Source organism: Pezoporus occidentalis, unplaced genomic scaffold (genome assembly GCF_034315485.1).
Source record: "Pezoporus occidentalis ecotype Australia unplaced genomic scaffold, CSIRO_AGI_Poc_V1 ctg33, whole genome shotgun sequence".
Classification (NCBI taxonomy): Eukaryota; Metazoa; Chordata; class Aves; order Psittaciformes; family Psittacidae; genus Pezoporus; species Pezoporus occidentalis.
Window position 1 is genome coordinate 3,715,002 of NW_026915268.1, and position 16,720 is coordinate 3,731,721.

The following is a 16,720-nucleotide window of genomic DNA, read 5'->3' on the forward strand; positions in this document are numbered from 1 at the left end:
AAAGCGTGCTCCTTGTCCTTGCTCTACCTGCTCCCTCCTGCAGCATACTCTTACCGACAAGGACCCTTAATTGCCCATAGCTGCCCCTCACCGCTCTCCTGAAGGAACATACACTCTATTCAGACATGGAACATTTTCCATGACCCCCAGTTTCTGACGCAGAGCTGATGAGGACAGTTTGCAGATCTTCAAACACAAATGTACTTTTGGTAAATACTTGTTCCAGAAGAATTCTCAGTTTCCCAGTTTTCACGTAAAGGTACATAATAACCAGAGCGCTCTGTATTTTTAAAATAACTCTACCAAAGTTTTCTGGTGTAGCTACAAAGCCAAGACCAATTTATTTGCTCAAATAAGTTCTAACAACATCTATATGCTAACTTGCCATTATATAATCTGGTGCAGCAACAGGAACACTAACTCTTTGAGGTTTGCTGGGTTTCCTTCCAGTGGTGATGTTAACTGCGCTTTGTGGAACAAAATGCAACTTGAACGTAACGTGATGGTTCAGAAAATAAAAGCCAAACCTGATGCCCACCCAAACTCACTTTAAAACCAAAGAGTTCCCAAAAGTACAGAAATAAAGCACTGCATCTGAGGCAAAGCCTCCAGCATGCTCCTACCTTTGCACTGGAAGTGGTGCGTTGGTGTTGTGAGCAGCAGCCTGTCCACCATGGCATCGGGCCCGCTGCAGCGGGCTATCCCCGGCTCCTTGTACCCAGCCTTCACCCACTCGGAAAGCCAACGGAGGTTGCAGTCACAGTGCAAAGGGTTGGTGCCCAGAGCCCTGGTGGTGTAAAGCAATGAGCAGCAGTTATTTTGGCTTGCAAGCAAAGACAACATCCCTGATCTCACCGAGGCACATTCTATTCTACCCTTTTCCAGGAATGCTTTACTTCAAAATGTGGAAAAGATCTTTGGAGTGTACAGGAAGCATTGTAGATTTATCTCTTCCAGTATTCCCACTCTTCTCCTTTCTTCCCATCATTGCTTAGGAGGTTGTATAAATACCTAACAAGAAATCACTTTTTCCAAACTATAAATCGCTTTTTCAAACAGTTGTGCTTGAGCAATGCCTCCAGATATATTGCTTTCATCACATTTATCACATTGGCTTATTCTACTTCAGTCTTTGGCCTTTATGAGCATATTCTGACAGTGAATTGTGTAATTTAGGTTGGATCTGAGGACTCGTGTTACTGTCTCCTCACCAGATGAAACATATATACAGAGGATACCCGTTTTACGAACTGCAACCTGGTGTCTGCTAAGTTTGTTTATGGCTTGAAAACACATTTCCTGGTTAACCCATCACTTGAGTTAGGTCAGATGGCTGAAGCAGATGTACTCACACAATGTAATTATAATGCATAGAACTTTTTCATTATTCATGGAGATCTATCCAAAGGAAAACAAACCTTTTAACCTTAAGTTTAGGTGCTGCCTTGCTTCATTTATACTATTTTTTTGCTTAAATAAAGTGTCTTTTCAGGCAATCAGTCAATTCCCAACAAAGTTCAGACTTCAGAAAAATAAGTTTAACAATGAATTTTTGAATGTCTGAAGAAATGCATGTTGGAAGCCTGAATTTGTTTTGATGGAAGTAAATGTAAGGCTTTAGCTGTACAACACTTGAATTGCCATGGGAAGAAAATTAACTAAATAAAGACTAGCATTGGGAAAAGATACTAAATAAATCAGTAAGTTAAACTGAATTTGAGACTTCATTTCTATCTGCATACGTTATAAACTATTTTTAAGATGGTATTTTAAACTCAAGCTTCTTTCAAATAAAACCGTATCAGACAGGATATTAAGATAGAAACCTCAGTAAATTTGTTGATACATTTCTATTAGAGTGACTAATGAACCCACTGTGCCCTAGACAGATTCATAATGGGAGTTCACGGGTTCAAACCCTGTCTAGGGCTCATTCATCAAAATTAAACGTGTACTACAGCACACTATTAAAAAATATCCAGCCATTCCTTCTGTAAATCCATTGCTTACAATGGAAAAAAACCTACTGAGTTGACTTTCTGACCCTGTAACTGTGATCAACCTGCTCACTTGGCCAAATTCAAACAAAATTCAGCAGTGAAAGTTGGACCAAGAAATTCACTTTAGCGTTGAGCAGCTTCCATATACAAACTGGAAGAGGGAGGACAACAGAAAACTAGTAACTGTGCTAATTAATCTTTATAAACTGCATTGGAAATAAATCATAGAATCTCAGACTGGTTTGTGTTTGAAGGGACCTTAAAACTCATGCAGCTCCAACCCCTGCCATGGGCAGGGACACCTTCCACTAGGGCAGCTTGCTCCAAGCCCCTGTGTCCAACCTGGCCTTGAACACTGCCAGGGATGAGGCAACCACAGCTTCTCTGGGCACCCTGTGCCAGCGCCTCAGCACCCCCACAGGAAGAATTTCTTCCTTATCTCTAACTTGAACTTCCCCTGTTTCACTTCGAACCCATCACCCCTTGTCCTATCACTACAGTCCCTAATGAAGAGTCCCTCTCCAGCATCCTCGTAGCCCCCTTCAGATACTGGAAGGCTGCTCTGAGGTCTCCACGCAGTTTCTCTTCTCCAGGCTGAACAGCCCCAACTTTCTCAGCCTATCTCCATGTGGGAGGTGCTCCAGCCCTGATCATCCTCATGGTCTCCTCTGAACCTGCTCCAACAGCTCCATGCCCTTTTTATGTTGAGGACACCAGAGCTACACACAGTGCTGCAAGTATGTAAAGAGTACTCCAAAGCTGCTCCGTGGACACTAGAAACTATTACCATCGTGTTGTACATCTACAGAAATTATCACATGTATTTTTCTGTTCTTTTGTTTGTGTTTCTGGTTTGGGTTGTTTTGGTTTTGTTTGGTTTTGTTTTTTATTTTTAATTTCTAGGAATTATTTCAGGTGTATTACTGTATTTTCATTCACGAGTTCTAACATATTCTATTTCTTTGCCCATTATAGCAAAACATTTCCAGAAGACAAAAATATCTTGTGCTGTAAGGAAATACCACCAGTAGCATTTTCAATATGTTGTGCAGATATTTCTGTTCAGACACTGTTTTTTTTTGAGGCAGCCTAGAATAAAGTCCATTAAAATAACTCTAGCCATGATCATGTGGAGAAACAGAGGAGGGGACAGCTTATTTTTATAGGTAACTAACATAAATTTGAGTAAAGTCGAGCTGATTCAACAGGATTAGTAAGATGAGCTGTTCATAAAAACCACATCTGACAGGAACACCTGCTGACAGCATCTATTCCCAAAGGCTTCCTTGGGCAGTCCCTGGAGCACCAAGAGGTCAGGTTATGTGTGGGCAGCATTTGGGAAACTGAGTCGATTGCAGAGCTGTGTGCACCAGTGAGTGGTGAGTACAGCAAACGCAGAGACTGACCTCACTGAGGTCTCATTTCTACCCCAATGGATTTGGGGTTCTTTTTAAGTATCAATATATGTGGTCCTTCTGTAGAGCTGTAACATTTTTATCATTGCCTTGGACTAAATAACGTAAGTCATGGCTTAGATGATTCTATGATGACCTCCCTGTGCCTTTAGCGAGGTGTATCAGCTACACAGTTTGCTGTAACAGTCACATTACAACAACGAGATGTTTACAGTGTCAGTTGCTGGGGTGAGCAGCTCCAGAGAGGACGCCTTCAACACCGGAGTGGGGCAAGCTCAGTGTCCAGGAGCCTCAACTCCGAGCGGCGAGAGCCACCGAGGGAGCCTCGGGTCCTCGCCAGGCCTTGCCCCGGAGCCGGCAGCTCAGCTGAGGCGAGCAGGGACTCACAGGGAGCAGCACCAGGAGGAGCGGCACCAGCCCCGGGTGGGTAAAACCCTGCCCCAGGGAGCGCGGCGAACAGGGCGGTCGGGGCAGTTTGTGGCGCAGAGCGAGCGGGATGGTGAGCACTCGAATTATGGCCACGGCCCGCTCTGGGAGCTCTGCTCTGGCTGCCCCGGCGGTGGCAGAGCCGATGAGAGGGGAGGCTGCAGTGCAGAGCTGGGGGTGCAGAGAGTGCCTGCACTGGTCTGGTGAGGGGAGGGTGTGCGATGGGCAGGGCTGCACCCGGTGCGCCCTGGTGGAGGTGCTCCTGCAGCAGGGGCTGCGCTGCGGGATGCTGTTAACAGACTGCAAGGTGTCAGGGAAGCTGAGAGGAAGCAGCACGGCTTGCTCCTGGCCCGAACTGTGCAGGCGCCTCAAGCGTCCCCTGTAGCTCATGGAGGAAAGGAGGAGGCCGTGAAACTGGGAAACAGCAACGAGGAAAAAAACCAACAAAAAAAAGGAGGAAGAGGACAATTAAAAGCAAGGGGCTTCCTCCTGAATCTGTTGTCCCCACCCAGAACCGCTTTGCTGTCCTGCTGGGGGCTGATGAGGAAACACCCTCGCACCATGAGCTGATGCCTTGGTAAAGAAGATCTCTAGTGGTGCTGCCAGGAAAAAGCGGTGGGTCGTAGTAGTAGGGGACTCTGCTTTGAAAGGGACAGGAGCACTCATCTGCCAGCCTGACCCCGTCTCAAGGGAGGTGTGTTGTCTACCAGGGGCATGGATCAGGGATGTGGCAGAGAGGCTGCCTGCTCTAGTAAGTCCCGCTGACTATTACCCTCTTCTGGTGACCCATGTGGGTGCTAGGGATATAGACTGCAGCAGCCTGGAGAACATAAAAGAAGGACTACAGAGCCCTGGGAGGTGGTTAGGGGTCCTGAAGCTCAGATAGTCTTTTTGTCAGTTGTCCAGGATACAGGGGAGGACCTGAAAAAAGCTAGGAGGATTGGCCAGGTTAATAAATGGTTAAAAGGGTGGTGTCATAGTCAGGGGTTTGGGTGTCTTGAACAAAGGACCAAAGTTCATAGGCCAGGTCTACTGGGGGCTGTCTACTGGGGGCTGGTGGAGATGGTCTGAGGGGTTTTGGTAAGAGGCTTGCCAGACTGGTCAAGGATGCTTTAAACTAGCTGTGTTGGGGGAGGGGGCATCATTCCATCCCAACACACCCAGTCACTTGCCAGCACCTATAATAAATACTCGGAGCAATGTAGAGATACCCCGCTCCAGCCAATGAGCCGGCTTCAGTTGGAGCTCGGCTCAGATGCCTCTATACAAACGTCTGTAGCATGGGGAACAAACGAGAGGAATTAGAGATGTGTGCACATCTACGGGGGTATGATATAATAGGCATCACAGAAACATGGTGGGATGGCTCCTATGACTGGAGTGTTGGAATGGAAGGTTACAGGCTCTTTAGGAAAGACAGGCCCAGCAGATGGGGAGGGGGAGTTGCTATTTATGTTAGGGATAGGCTGGAGAGTATGGAACTGTCTGGGGACAGGTGAGCAGTTAACAGAGAGTTTGTGGGTCAGGGTTAAAAGGAGAACAGCAATGAGAGACATTACTGTGGGGATCTGTTACAGACCACCTGATGAAGAGGAATCTGCAGATGAAGCACTCTACAGACAGATAGGAAAAGACTCACGCTCGCAGGCCCTTGTCCTCATGGGGGACTTCAACCACCCTGATATCTGTTGAAGGGACAGTACGGCCTGGCACAAGCAATCCAGGAGGTTCCTCGACTGTGTGGAAGACAACTTCCTTCTGCAAGTAATAGAGGAGCCGACAAGGAGAGGTGCCATGCTTGACCTCGTGCTCACCAACGGGGAAGGGCTCATCAGAAATGTGATGCTCCAGGGCAGCCTTGGTTGTAGCAATCATGAGATGGTCGAGTTCAAGATCCTCAGGACACTGAGAAGAGCGTGCAGCAAGCTCACTGCCCTGGACTTCAAGAGAGCAGACTTTGGCCTCTTCAGGAACCTGCTTCAGAAGGTTCCATGGGATACAGCCCTAGAGGGCAGGGGGGCCCAAGACTGTTGGTTGATGTTCAACGATCACCTGCTACAAGCTCAGGAGTGTTGCGTCCTGACTAGAAGGAAGCGCAGCAGGAGGGCCAGGAGACCTCCTGGGATGGATAAGGAGCTGCTGATGAAACTTCGAGGGGAAAAAAGAGGCTTATAAAAGGTAGAAGCAAGGACAGGCAGCCTGGGAAGAATACAGGGATGTTGTCTGGGAAGCTAGGGAGCAGCTTAGGAAAGCTAAGGCCCAGTTAGAATTAAACGTGGCTAGGGATGTTAAGGATAACTAATTACATTGCAAATAAAAGACAGACTAGGGAGATCGTAGGCCCCCTTAGGAAGCTCTCAGGAGAACTGGCTACACAGGATTTGGAGAAGGCTGAGGTTCTGAATGACTTCTTTGCCTCAGTCTTCACTGGCAAAGGCTCTGACCACACCACCCAAGTCTTGCAAGGCAGATGCAGAGACTGTGAGAATGAAGACCTTGGGCCAGCTGTAGGAGAGGATCTGGTCTGAGACCATCTTAAGAACCTGAACATTCACAACTCCATGGGTCCTGATGAAATCCATCTGCAGGTCCTGAAGGAGCTGGCAAATGAAGTTGCTAAGCCACTGTCCATCATATTTGAGAAATTATGGCAGTCAGGTGAAGTGCCCGATGACTGGAAAAAGGGAAATATAACCCCCATTTTCAAGAAGGGGAAAATGGATGACCCGGGGAATTACAGAGCAGTCAGTCTCATCTCTGTGCCTGGCAAAATCTTGAAGCAGATTCTTCTGGAAGGCATGCTAAGGCACATGAAAAACAACAAGGTGCTTGGTGACAGCCAGCATGGCTTCACTAAGGGGTGTCCTCAACATAAAAAGGACATGGAACTGTTGGAACAAGTCCAGAGGAGGCCACGAGGATGATCAGGGGACTGGAGCACCTCCTGTATGAAGACAGGCTGAAAACACTGAGGCTGTTCAGCCTGGAGAAGAGAAGCTCCATGGAGATCTCATAGCAGCTTTCCAGTATCTGAAGGGGGGCTATAGGGATGCTGGGGATGGACTCTTCATTAGGGACTGTAGTGATAGGACAAGGGGTGATGGGTTCAATGTGAAACATGGGAAGTTTAGATTGGATATAAGGAGGAAATTCTTTCCTGTTAGGGTGGTGAGGCACTGGAATGGGTTCCCCAGGGAGGTTGTGAATGCTCCATCCCTGGCAGTGTTCAAGGCCAGGTTGGACAGAGCCTTGGGTGACATGGTTTAGTGTGAGGTGCCCCTGCCCATGGCAGGGGGGTTGGAACCTTTCCAACCCTAACTATTCTATGATTCTATAATTCTAATGTGCATGAAATTTGGTGAACATTTCCTTGCAGGCTTTAAACAGCTATGGAAAAAGCAACTGAATTATCTGTATCTTGGTGTTGTTCTTCCAATTGCAGACCAATTTAAAGCTATTACAAAAAATTGATGAAAATAAAGTTTTGCCTATGCTATACAACTATTTCTTTGCAATTCTAAAGGTTGATTTGATACTTTCTCTTCCTTGCCCCCAACTGTACTGCTGCAGAAGTCCCAGGGTGGTGATCTGCTCACCACCTTGGGAGTGGGCCTTCTCCAGCCACCACACCTACCTTACTCCTAGCCACACAGCTTGTGTATTTACATAAAACTTTGCTCTCCCTTGCACTGTGAGTTTGATGAGTAGCAATTCCTTGTATAATTTCCAACATTATCCCAAGTGCACACTTCCTCCTTGAAGATCTGTGTATCAGGAGGAGCTCAAAATGAATTTATTCTCAATTATGTATGATTTTGCTTGGATAAGCACAGATTATTCTGGCATGTGAAAAGCAAAACCATGGTGGTTGCTGAAAGTTTCAGGATCGTTTTTAAGAAACTGGAGAACACAACTGCACTGTAAAATTCAGTTGTTCAACTGTGCAAATTACACCCCAGACAGGTCTTATTTATTTTATGGATCCTATTTATTACTGTTCATTTGAGCTTTGTGTATTTTACATTTCTGGCAGCACGTATATCTAAACAGTGAGTCTGCAGTGCTTGTATTGGGCCAAAGGGGTTTTTATCACTCCCTAAGGTGAACAGTTTACCCAGGAAAATTGTATCTGCACTTCATTTAAAGTAAACTCTGAGGAAAATCCAAACAAATGGGGCATGATATGTTTGTCTCTTGAATTCTAAAAATACCCTCAGAAGCCAGATTCCCATTATGGAAGGTGTCACTGTGCTTCCAAGAGGAGGTACAGGGCTTTGGCTCAGCCTTGCATTCCAAAACAACATACAAAATTACTTGACTACACTGGGAAATGTGAATACGAAATACATTTTGTGCAGAACAAGTATTTTCTCTGACTTGGATACCATGGCATAAGCTTGAAACAGAGAAGGTGATTTCTCAGTTGAAATTGCCTGAGTTGCTCACATATGATTTCTGTCCCTACCAACCTAAGATACATTTATGTTTTGTTGTCCAGGGGGAAAAGGAAGGCAGAAAGCCGTTACATAAAATAACCAGCCTGAGGACATCCAGAAAATACGTAAATACGAACTGAACCTTGTGTTCAGGTGAGTGCTCTGGAGGGCATGTTTGCACTTGCAAAGAGAGAAACAGAGATAGAAATAAAAACCTATGTCAAATGCACACGTATCTGTATGTCTTGACTTGTATACAACAGCATCACATCATGTGCATGAGCACAGCATCAGAATTAACTTGTGCACTAGCCACTTCACAAAATCACCTAGACATACCCAGGTCTCTGGTTACTTCAGCACAGTAATCGGGAAACATGCTACCCAAATTACTGTTCCTTTACATCTACTGTCTAATGATGTGAAGTATTATCACACATTATCTCACTGCAGAGCCGTTTTCTGTTCAACTCTTTTGGCACCAAATGTTACACTTCAGGTTTATTTTGTAAGAATTTCAGCTCTTTGTCTTTACAGTTCTTTCATCAACTGAGTTGTGTTAAAAAATATCCTGGTCCTCCACGAATACAATAGTAATTTCCTGAAATAGCTTGAAATGTCTAGTAATTTCTGCTAATTATGGAATGAAGTATTAATGCTGTAAAATGACCAATTTCCATATGATTAAATATATGTCTGAAGTAGTGATTCATCAAGGAGTTCATATGCTGACAGCATTTCAGTATGCAAAACATATGACACTTGTTAAGCAAAGAATTCACATTTGCCTAATATTTGCTCTTTGTGGGAGGTTTCCTGTCTCACTCTCAGACCATAACACACTCTGCATTTCACAGAGACAATACTGAAAGAAAGCTTTAAACACAAAGCCCACAGAGGAGAAAACTGTCACATTTGCTCATTTAGTTTTCCTGAAGAAAAATATTTTGGTAACTAATAACAACAGATTCCAGCATTTTTTGATTTCCTTTGAACAGATGCACCATGACCATCCACAGCAGAATATGGAAAGTGAGCAGGAAAACCAGACAAGCTGTACAACCTTTAATTTGTAATAACACGTACTGTTATACAAATCTGAAACCCTTAGTCAAACAGATGAACCCAGGCAGAAGTACTTACAGATGGGACAGGGATACCAGGTCGTTGAAAGAACCTTCAGGAACACTGGAAATATCGTTTCCATGGAGTGTCCTAGAAGAGGGGAGAGGCAGGATGGATCAAACCACCATATTTTATCTGCTCCATATAAGTGAAGGAATTAGGGCTTACAAAGGGTATTTAAGTCTGTTTCTTTGAGAGTTTCTATGAGCTTCACAACTCCTGAGCTTCCAAGCTTTATTACTTCTACTTCTAGATTTTGGCATTTAAAATAGTGATACTGTTGGAACTGTTGGTGACTAATGTTTTCAATTACAAAGGTGACATACTATTTATGCTATTAAAAGTGTATTGATGACAAGCAGAGCCCCACATATAGACCTGTATTCGCTTACAGAATTCCATTAGCCAGAAAGACAGAAAAAACAGAACAGGGAAAACAGGAACTGTGGAAGATAAATTAAATATTGACTTCAGAATGATCCTAGGAGAGAACAAGGGTCCATGAGGGCAAGTATCACTGCACCTTCACATCCCACTTTCCTATTCTTACAGTAGGAAATACCTCTTTGTGTGGTATTTTTACAATCTGCTTGACAAATACATTTATGCTACCAGGGAAAATACTTGAAATCAGTTGTTTTAGGCCATTATTCATCCTGTGCAAAGAAACAAACATATTTCTAGCAGAGTTTTCAGGGTTCTTGTGAAAGGGTTTTCCACTGCTTCCAGGACAATTGAAGCAGCCGCTTTATCTCTTTTCTAAGAAATACATTTATGTGTGTGTTACATAGGTAAGGATAAATGAAAAGATTTTTCTTGCAGCTTGTAGAGCATAATCCTTGTATTCAGAGTGGCAGACCCAAGAGTAAAATTCATTATTTGTGATTACTTGTGGTTTTCATTGCAATAGTAACTGAAGGCCCTGCAACACAGTAGGGCACCATCACAGATGCTTTGGCAGACAAACAGCGCTACGGTCAGATGGGAAAACATGCAGCAACAAATGAATGTGAGGGAGGGCACAGGATGCTGGGGGTTTACAACTACATGAAACCCATTGAGAAGATACACAGTCATGTAAGATTTTATTTAATTTGATTTATAAATAAAATCAGCTACTCAGCTGCTGCATCCTCCGTATCACTAGATAACTACCTGGTAAAGCAATAGCATAAAGAAAAATAGTTATAGTTTATCCTCATTTTTCTAGTTTGCATGTCACTGAATAGTAGTTTACTACTACTCGTAATAACAGACGGAAGTCATAACGAGCCAACAAGAGTAGATGCTGCTGGATCTCACTAGCTGATGTTTTGTTTTGGTTTTTTTTTAAACAAAAGTTGGTAGAAAACATGCAAAGGAAAAGGACATCAATATTTTAAAGTTGTATTTTCTTTTGCCCTTCTCCCCTGAGCTGGCTCAGTTCTAGCAAACTGCTATATTCTTTATAGCCACTTTCCCAGGACCAGGAATTACTGTCAGTGTTCCAGATGTGGCAGAGGAGGGTGGAAAACAGAAATCTGCTGTCAGTTTTGTAGCAGTTCTTTTCCTGGAGTCATTTATTTTCTAACTCACCTGGTGATTTGTGGAACACAACATCACACCTTTCATTTCTGTGACTGTACAGAGCCTTGAAAGGGTGCACACTGAGCTTAAAACAAACCAAACCTGTGGGCCCATGGAAATACACAGTAGCCCCAGCTGAACATAAAACCATCTGGGTTTGCGTCCTTTCTTCCCCAACATCACTGTAAGCTTCACCAGGATGTACATGATGCTTTATAACTCTTATGAATTCTTCCTTTACACGCCACTTTACACCAGCATACACACAGCAAGGAAAGCCAAACTTGCCAAGGATACACCTTGCCAAACACACCTTGTCCTGCCTCACATGGCAGTGAACTAGGTTCATGGGGCTGTGAACTAGGTGAGCATAAGCAATGTTACCATGAGCACATTTCACAGCTGCTTATTACAGCTTCAGTTTCTGTTTTATTGTACCACAAAGCTTTTCTATAGAGCATGAAACCACAAAAAGCTACAGCAGAGTTATCCTTCTGGCATCTTTCTCCAGTTCTTAATGCCAGTACATCAGAAACTTCCCCTTCCAACATCTTGGGTCTGAGATTTTCTTTTAAGCATACCTAGGTTTTTGTCTATTAATAATACTGGCATGTAAGGATAGATCTCCATGCAATTCATCTGCACAGGAAGGATATGAGCTCCCACGCAGTAACTCCAGATAAAGCACACTCACTAATTCTATACAGAATGACCAACTGACTGAGACATACCCCACAGCTACTAAATAAGAGTTATTTTTGTTGGTATGAGGATGCAAGATCAGGCCTGGTCAAAAACTTGTCATCCAAGTGTTTCCTCCTTCAATGAAATGAGCACATTTGAATGAGCAGCCACACAGAATGAGCCTATATTCTGATCTTTTGAACTACTCAGAGGTGTGCAAGACAATCCTCTCTGAACAGACAGCAGAATGTCTATTTATCTTCCTGTCAGATCAGTTGCATATATTCTGTGAAGGGGCTCATTTTCTTTCCTAGATGCCTTGGAAACTCATCACAAATGCAAGCCCATTTGCTATGAATGACTTCACTACATGTCTCAAAGACTGAGGTATGTTTCCTGCATTTTAATAAGAGAAACCACATCAACAACATCATCACCATGCAGCTAAAATGAAATGGTAAATGCTAAACCCCTTTAAACTCACAATAATAAACAGGGGTGAGAGAATTCAACAGTGTAATAAAATCTTCTTCCTCTTGGATCAACAACAGGAATCTTACACGTTTGAACACTTAAAGCACATACAATTATGTGTGTATTCTCCCTCAAAAGCACAACTTCCTCTTGCCTAAACAGTGGTAAGCAGCAGGGGTATGGCTTTAAGGTGATGTGGATCTCCTCTCAGAGCACATAGTAACAAAACACTTGAATTTTTGAAACAGAAACTCTCTTCTACATGTAATCTCACTAACTTACTACTTTGCCTTCAGGTAAGGAACACCAGGTTACTTCAGACACAAAGGGAATGCTTTTTCAGCAAGCTATGATCTACCCTGTAAAGCCAGAAATGCGGCTAAAAGCTTGACTGAGCTTGCAGAGCCACATCCCATCAAAGGTAAACACCTACAATGAACCCCAAAGGATTCCAAACCCTGCAGGAAACAACACAACTTGGATGTCAGAGGAAGCAGGAAACCAAAGTGTCATTGCTCAATGTTCAGTACAGTGATGCTTCTACAGATTTATTGCATAGGTTCAAGTAGTCATTATGTGATGCAAAAAAAACCTCATACCAAAGCCAAATGAGTGCAGGATCCAATAAGGAAAGTGTATTGCAAAAATTAGTTCCAAAATTATTAGTGATAGCTTTATCATCAAACACATTACTATGTTTGTGTAGGCTTTGAACTGCAGTAAATATCCACTGGTTTTCATTAAAACTAGAACATCTTATCTTAGCAGAATATTCTGCAGCTTATTTTATCCATATAATAAATATAACATGGAAAATTGTTTAGTGATCTGAGAAAGTACTTTTATTTCTGGACTTTGCCTCTTCATTGAATCATGACAGTATGTCAGAAGTTACAACATTGCATACAATAAGAATAATCTTGAAAATAATCAATTCAGGTCTATCAGAGAGTTCTAATATTTGTAATTATTTGTAATTAATTTGTCTCAATCTCATTTTTTTTAATCCATTCACATTTAGCTTCTAAAAAGACTAGCTTTGGACAAAAAGCCCCAAACAAAACCAAACTGCCAATGTTTCACTGCAGTAGCTTTGGTGTAAAAACTACTGATACCAACTTTTGCTTATTACAAAACCTCTTCAGGTTCTATGTTGAAACACCTCCCCAGCACACTATGGCTGCCATTAGGAATAAGCTAGGTGAAGCCTGAAGAGAAAGGGCCTGATTGTGTAAAAACACTCATACATATTCAGGCTTAAACATCAACATGTTGACTCTGCAGTTTTCTCAGTTATGCTGATAACTGTAAGAGAGGGAGGACAAACACAGATATCTGTCAAAGACCAACTTCATCATACAGCTATGATTATTCTGATTTTCAAATAGATATTTACTATATAGGGAAAAAGCAAAGAAAACATAAGGAATTGGGAAGACACAGGTGCCTGCATAAGAAGTGTCTGCTACCTTCAAAGGCAATGAGAGCTCTATTTTCATTAAAAAACGAAAGTGGAAATTGTTTTACTTTTGTTTTCTCTTTTAAATTCCCCTGAGAATATGGATAATAAATGACAATGCCAGATTGCACACTGTCACTCAGAAACCATTTTCTCCCTGGAGAACCGATTTTTACTAACAACATAGATGACATGTGGCAAAAGTTGTAGCTGATACCATAGTTTTGTGGGCCATAATAAATCAAATCAATCTGGAGGCTTCCAAATGCATGCAGCAGAGATAGATTTTCATTTAGGCTTCATTTTACTCATGCTGCTCTGTGCAAGACAGGGAGGGCTTCTCCCTTGAAGAAGGAAGATATTCTTTCAATTTGATTAGCAGATAATTTAAAAAAGCCAAAAGATAACAAACATTATTAAAATACTGTCCTTTGTTTCTGTCCATATGTGGCCTTCAAGAAAAGAAGTAAAAAGGCAAACTGTAGGTACTGGAAAGAGTGAGACATGGTGTATCTACACTGTAATTCAGGGCAGAGAGTCCCACACTAGCTTTAATCAAGCTTGCGTATCAGACACAGGCCAGAAGACAGCTCCATATGGAATAATTTATTTGGCCATGAACAGAACATATTCATCTGTGGCTGAATTTCAGGATTCATGTAACAGCTCGAATGTGACCATCCTAGTGCACTAGAAATCAGAGTCCCAAGCCAAACTTAAAACAACAAATCCAAATCACGTATCTTTCTTGGTTTTACTAACGAAAACTGGATATCAAAAGCTGTCTTGTAAGTTAGGATGCTAAAACCTAGATATCTATTTTACCACTCAAACCACAGTGAAAGAGCTTGGACAAACAGCATTGCCTTATTGCTTGCACAGTTACAGTACTGTATATATCAACACCTTAATTCCACGCTTAGGGAGTCAGTGGACATCAACTATTGTTCTTCAAACCGCAGAAACTTCTGCTTGTGAAATAATAGCATGAAGTTTCAAAGGACTCAGAACATACTCTTCAGCTCCTCTGTCCTGACCTTTCAGTGTTCAAAGACCTCTCTCCTGCAGCAAACCGAATAATCCCAGCACACACAAGCTATTGAATTCATTTGCTTTCAGTTGACCGTGCAAGTAATGGTGACCCGCTTGTGTTGCTGGGCAAAAAAGGGAAGAAGGTGAGGAAGAAGGTGGCTTCTCCACCTTGACATAACAGCAGCACATGGGGTAATGTGTCCACACAAACAACTAAGCACACACAGCATAGGGTCTGTTTCTGATGGGGCAGGTGGGGAGTGGGAGACAGAAGGAGGAGTCAGTCTACCAGATGCCTAAGAAAAGCTGGTGGGGGGCTGCTTGCTGCAAGGAACTGACCCACATCCCATACTGAGACAATATAAAGATGACTTTCAGAAGAAACTGTAAACAAATTGTACAATTCAGAAAACTGCTGAAAGCAGCTACACTGGAAAGAAAGAGTACAGAAAAGGATCTCCAAAGAAAAAAGCCACACATGGACACCTGAGCATGCCACCAGTCAACATGAGGTGAAATTTCATTCACAACAACATTAGAGACAGACATCTCGGCATTACTGGTGCCTAGCCACTGGCTTCACTTACTCATTGTTTTAGTGGGTGTTCTTCTATCTGACCTTCAGAAGATTGCATTTTTATGTAAACCTTGCCTGCAGGAATCTGAATTAATAGATAATATTCTAAACATTCAGTGGGTTTCAGTAGAGACACTCTTGCTAAAGCACCCAATGGAACCTTACACTCTAAAACATGATCAGTTTTTCACAAAAAGTCTTTTCCTGTGGGGCACCCAAACACTGTTTAAGCAGAAGAGACAGACCCTATACAGTCTCTTGGAGGGCTGTTTTCATGATAGTTCTTGCCCCTGAACTATCAGAGGAAAGACATTTGTCCTGCAAATGTGTAATTGCTTCTTTTCAAGGTTTAGCATTCACCTGCATTAGTCATTACTGGACATATTGCACCTAAGTACAAGTACATTGAAGCTAATTGTGTGAAAATATTTACGACTACTGGATCAAGTGAAAGCCATCTGCTCATTAAACACCTCCTGCCACCAACAGCATTCTAATAAGCTGCAACTCAGCTGCATTGAAGAAGTGGTACTTACAGCACTCGAAGAGACCTGAGCCCATGGAAGGCATGGACTGGAATGCACCGGAGTCTATTGTAACTCAAGATGCTGGAAAAAGGAGAAAAAAGAGTTACACCATTCAATTTTTGTTGATTATTTCACTACCAACCCAAACACAAAGCGGCATAGAAAGCCACATATGCTTAAGTAACAAATTATACACTAACTGTTCAACACCTAAGGCGGTATCTGAAAAGCAATTACAACTACTACCAAAACTCTGGACTACTTACAGTGTTGATAACTGAGTCATGTTGGTGAAGGTATAGTTGGTCAATACACTTATGCTGTTGTTGCTCAAATCACTGAAGAAACACACAGAGAAATATCACTTATATTAATGGAGAAATAAGTCTTTTTTAAAGTTTACTTAGTATCTGCAAAGCAAAATGCTTGAAGCAATTAAAAAGTCACATATTATCTACTGATGTATTTTGTAACCCTGAATAAGCTCTAAAAGCAAAGCCCATCAGACTCCCCGCAAAAGCCTCAGTCAGAAATATTAACGCCTATTTCCAGCATATAGCATTCAAAAAAGAAAGCATCAGTGAATACATGCAATATTTTTGAAGAAGGATAAACAATAAATGATACAAGCATGGGTGAATATGTACTGTACCAACTTGCTTTGCAATGTATCACAGACACACCATTTCCATATGTTCTTCACATTGACAGCTACTAGAACAAAATGTCATTTTTCATTTGGAAAAAGCCTTTTAGGCTCAAATAGAACATTTTGGTTTGTTGTTGCTCTCCCTTGAAAAACAAAATTAGAAATATTTCCAAAACCCCCCACTCTTTTAAAGCAGAATTCCAGCTTTCCTTCCATATTTTGGTCTGAGGTTGTTCTGCCCATTTGACTGGAGTATCTACAGAACTGATTCCAACAGCATCTGAAAACTTCTCATAAATGGCTCAGCCAAGAAATTTCACTCCTGTGTATCTCAGGGAGCAATTTACTGA

The 16,720-nt window shown here is 42.4% G+C and overlaps 1 protein-coding gene across 4 annotated transcripts in view; it reads right to left on the minus strand.

Annotated features, from left to right (window-relative positions):
- SLIT3 (slit guidance ligand 3) overlaps positions 1-16,720 on the minus strand; it is a 519,568-nt gene that overhangs the window by 82,027 nt on the left and 420,821 nt on the right. For all 4 annotated transcript variants that reach the window (XM_062629206.1, XM_062629204.1, XM_062629205.1 and 1 more), the window contains 4 exons: positions 15,988-16,059; positions 15,731-15,802; positions 9,421-9,492; positions 624-787 (listed from right to left, as the gene is read on the minus strand). In XM_062629206.1, coding sequence (XP_062485190.1) covers positions 624-787; positions 9,421-9,492; positions 15,731-15,802; positions 15,988-16,059 — 380 coding nt within the window. The remainder of the gene's footprint in view (positions 1-623; positions 788-9,420; positions 9,493-15,730; positions 15,803-15,987; positions 16,060-16,720) is intronic.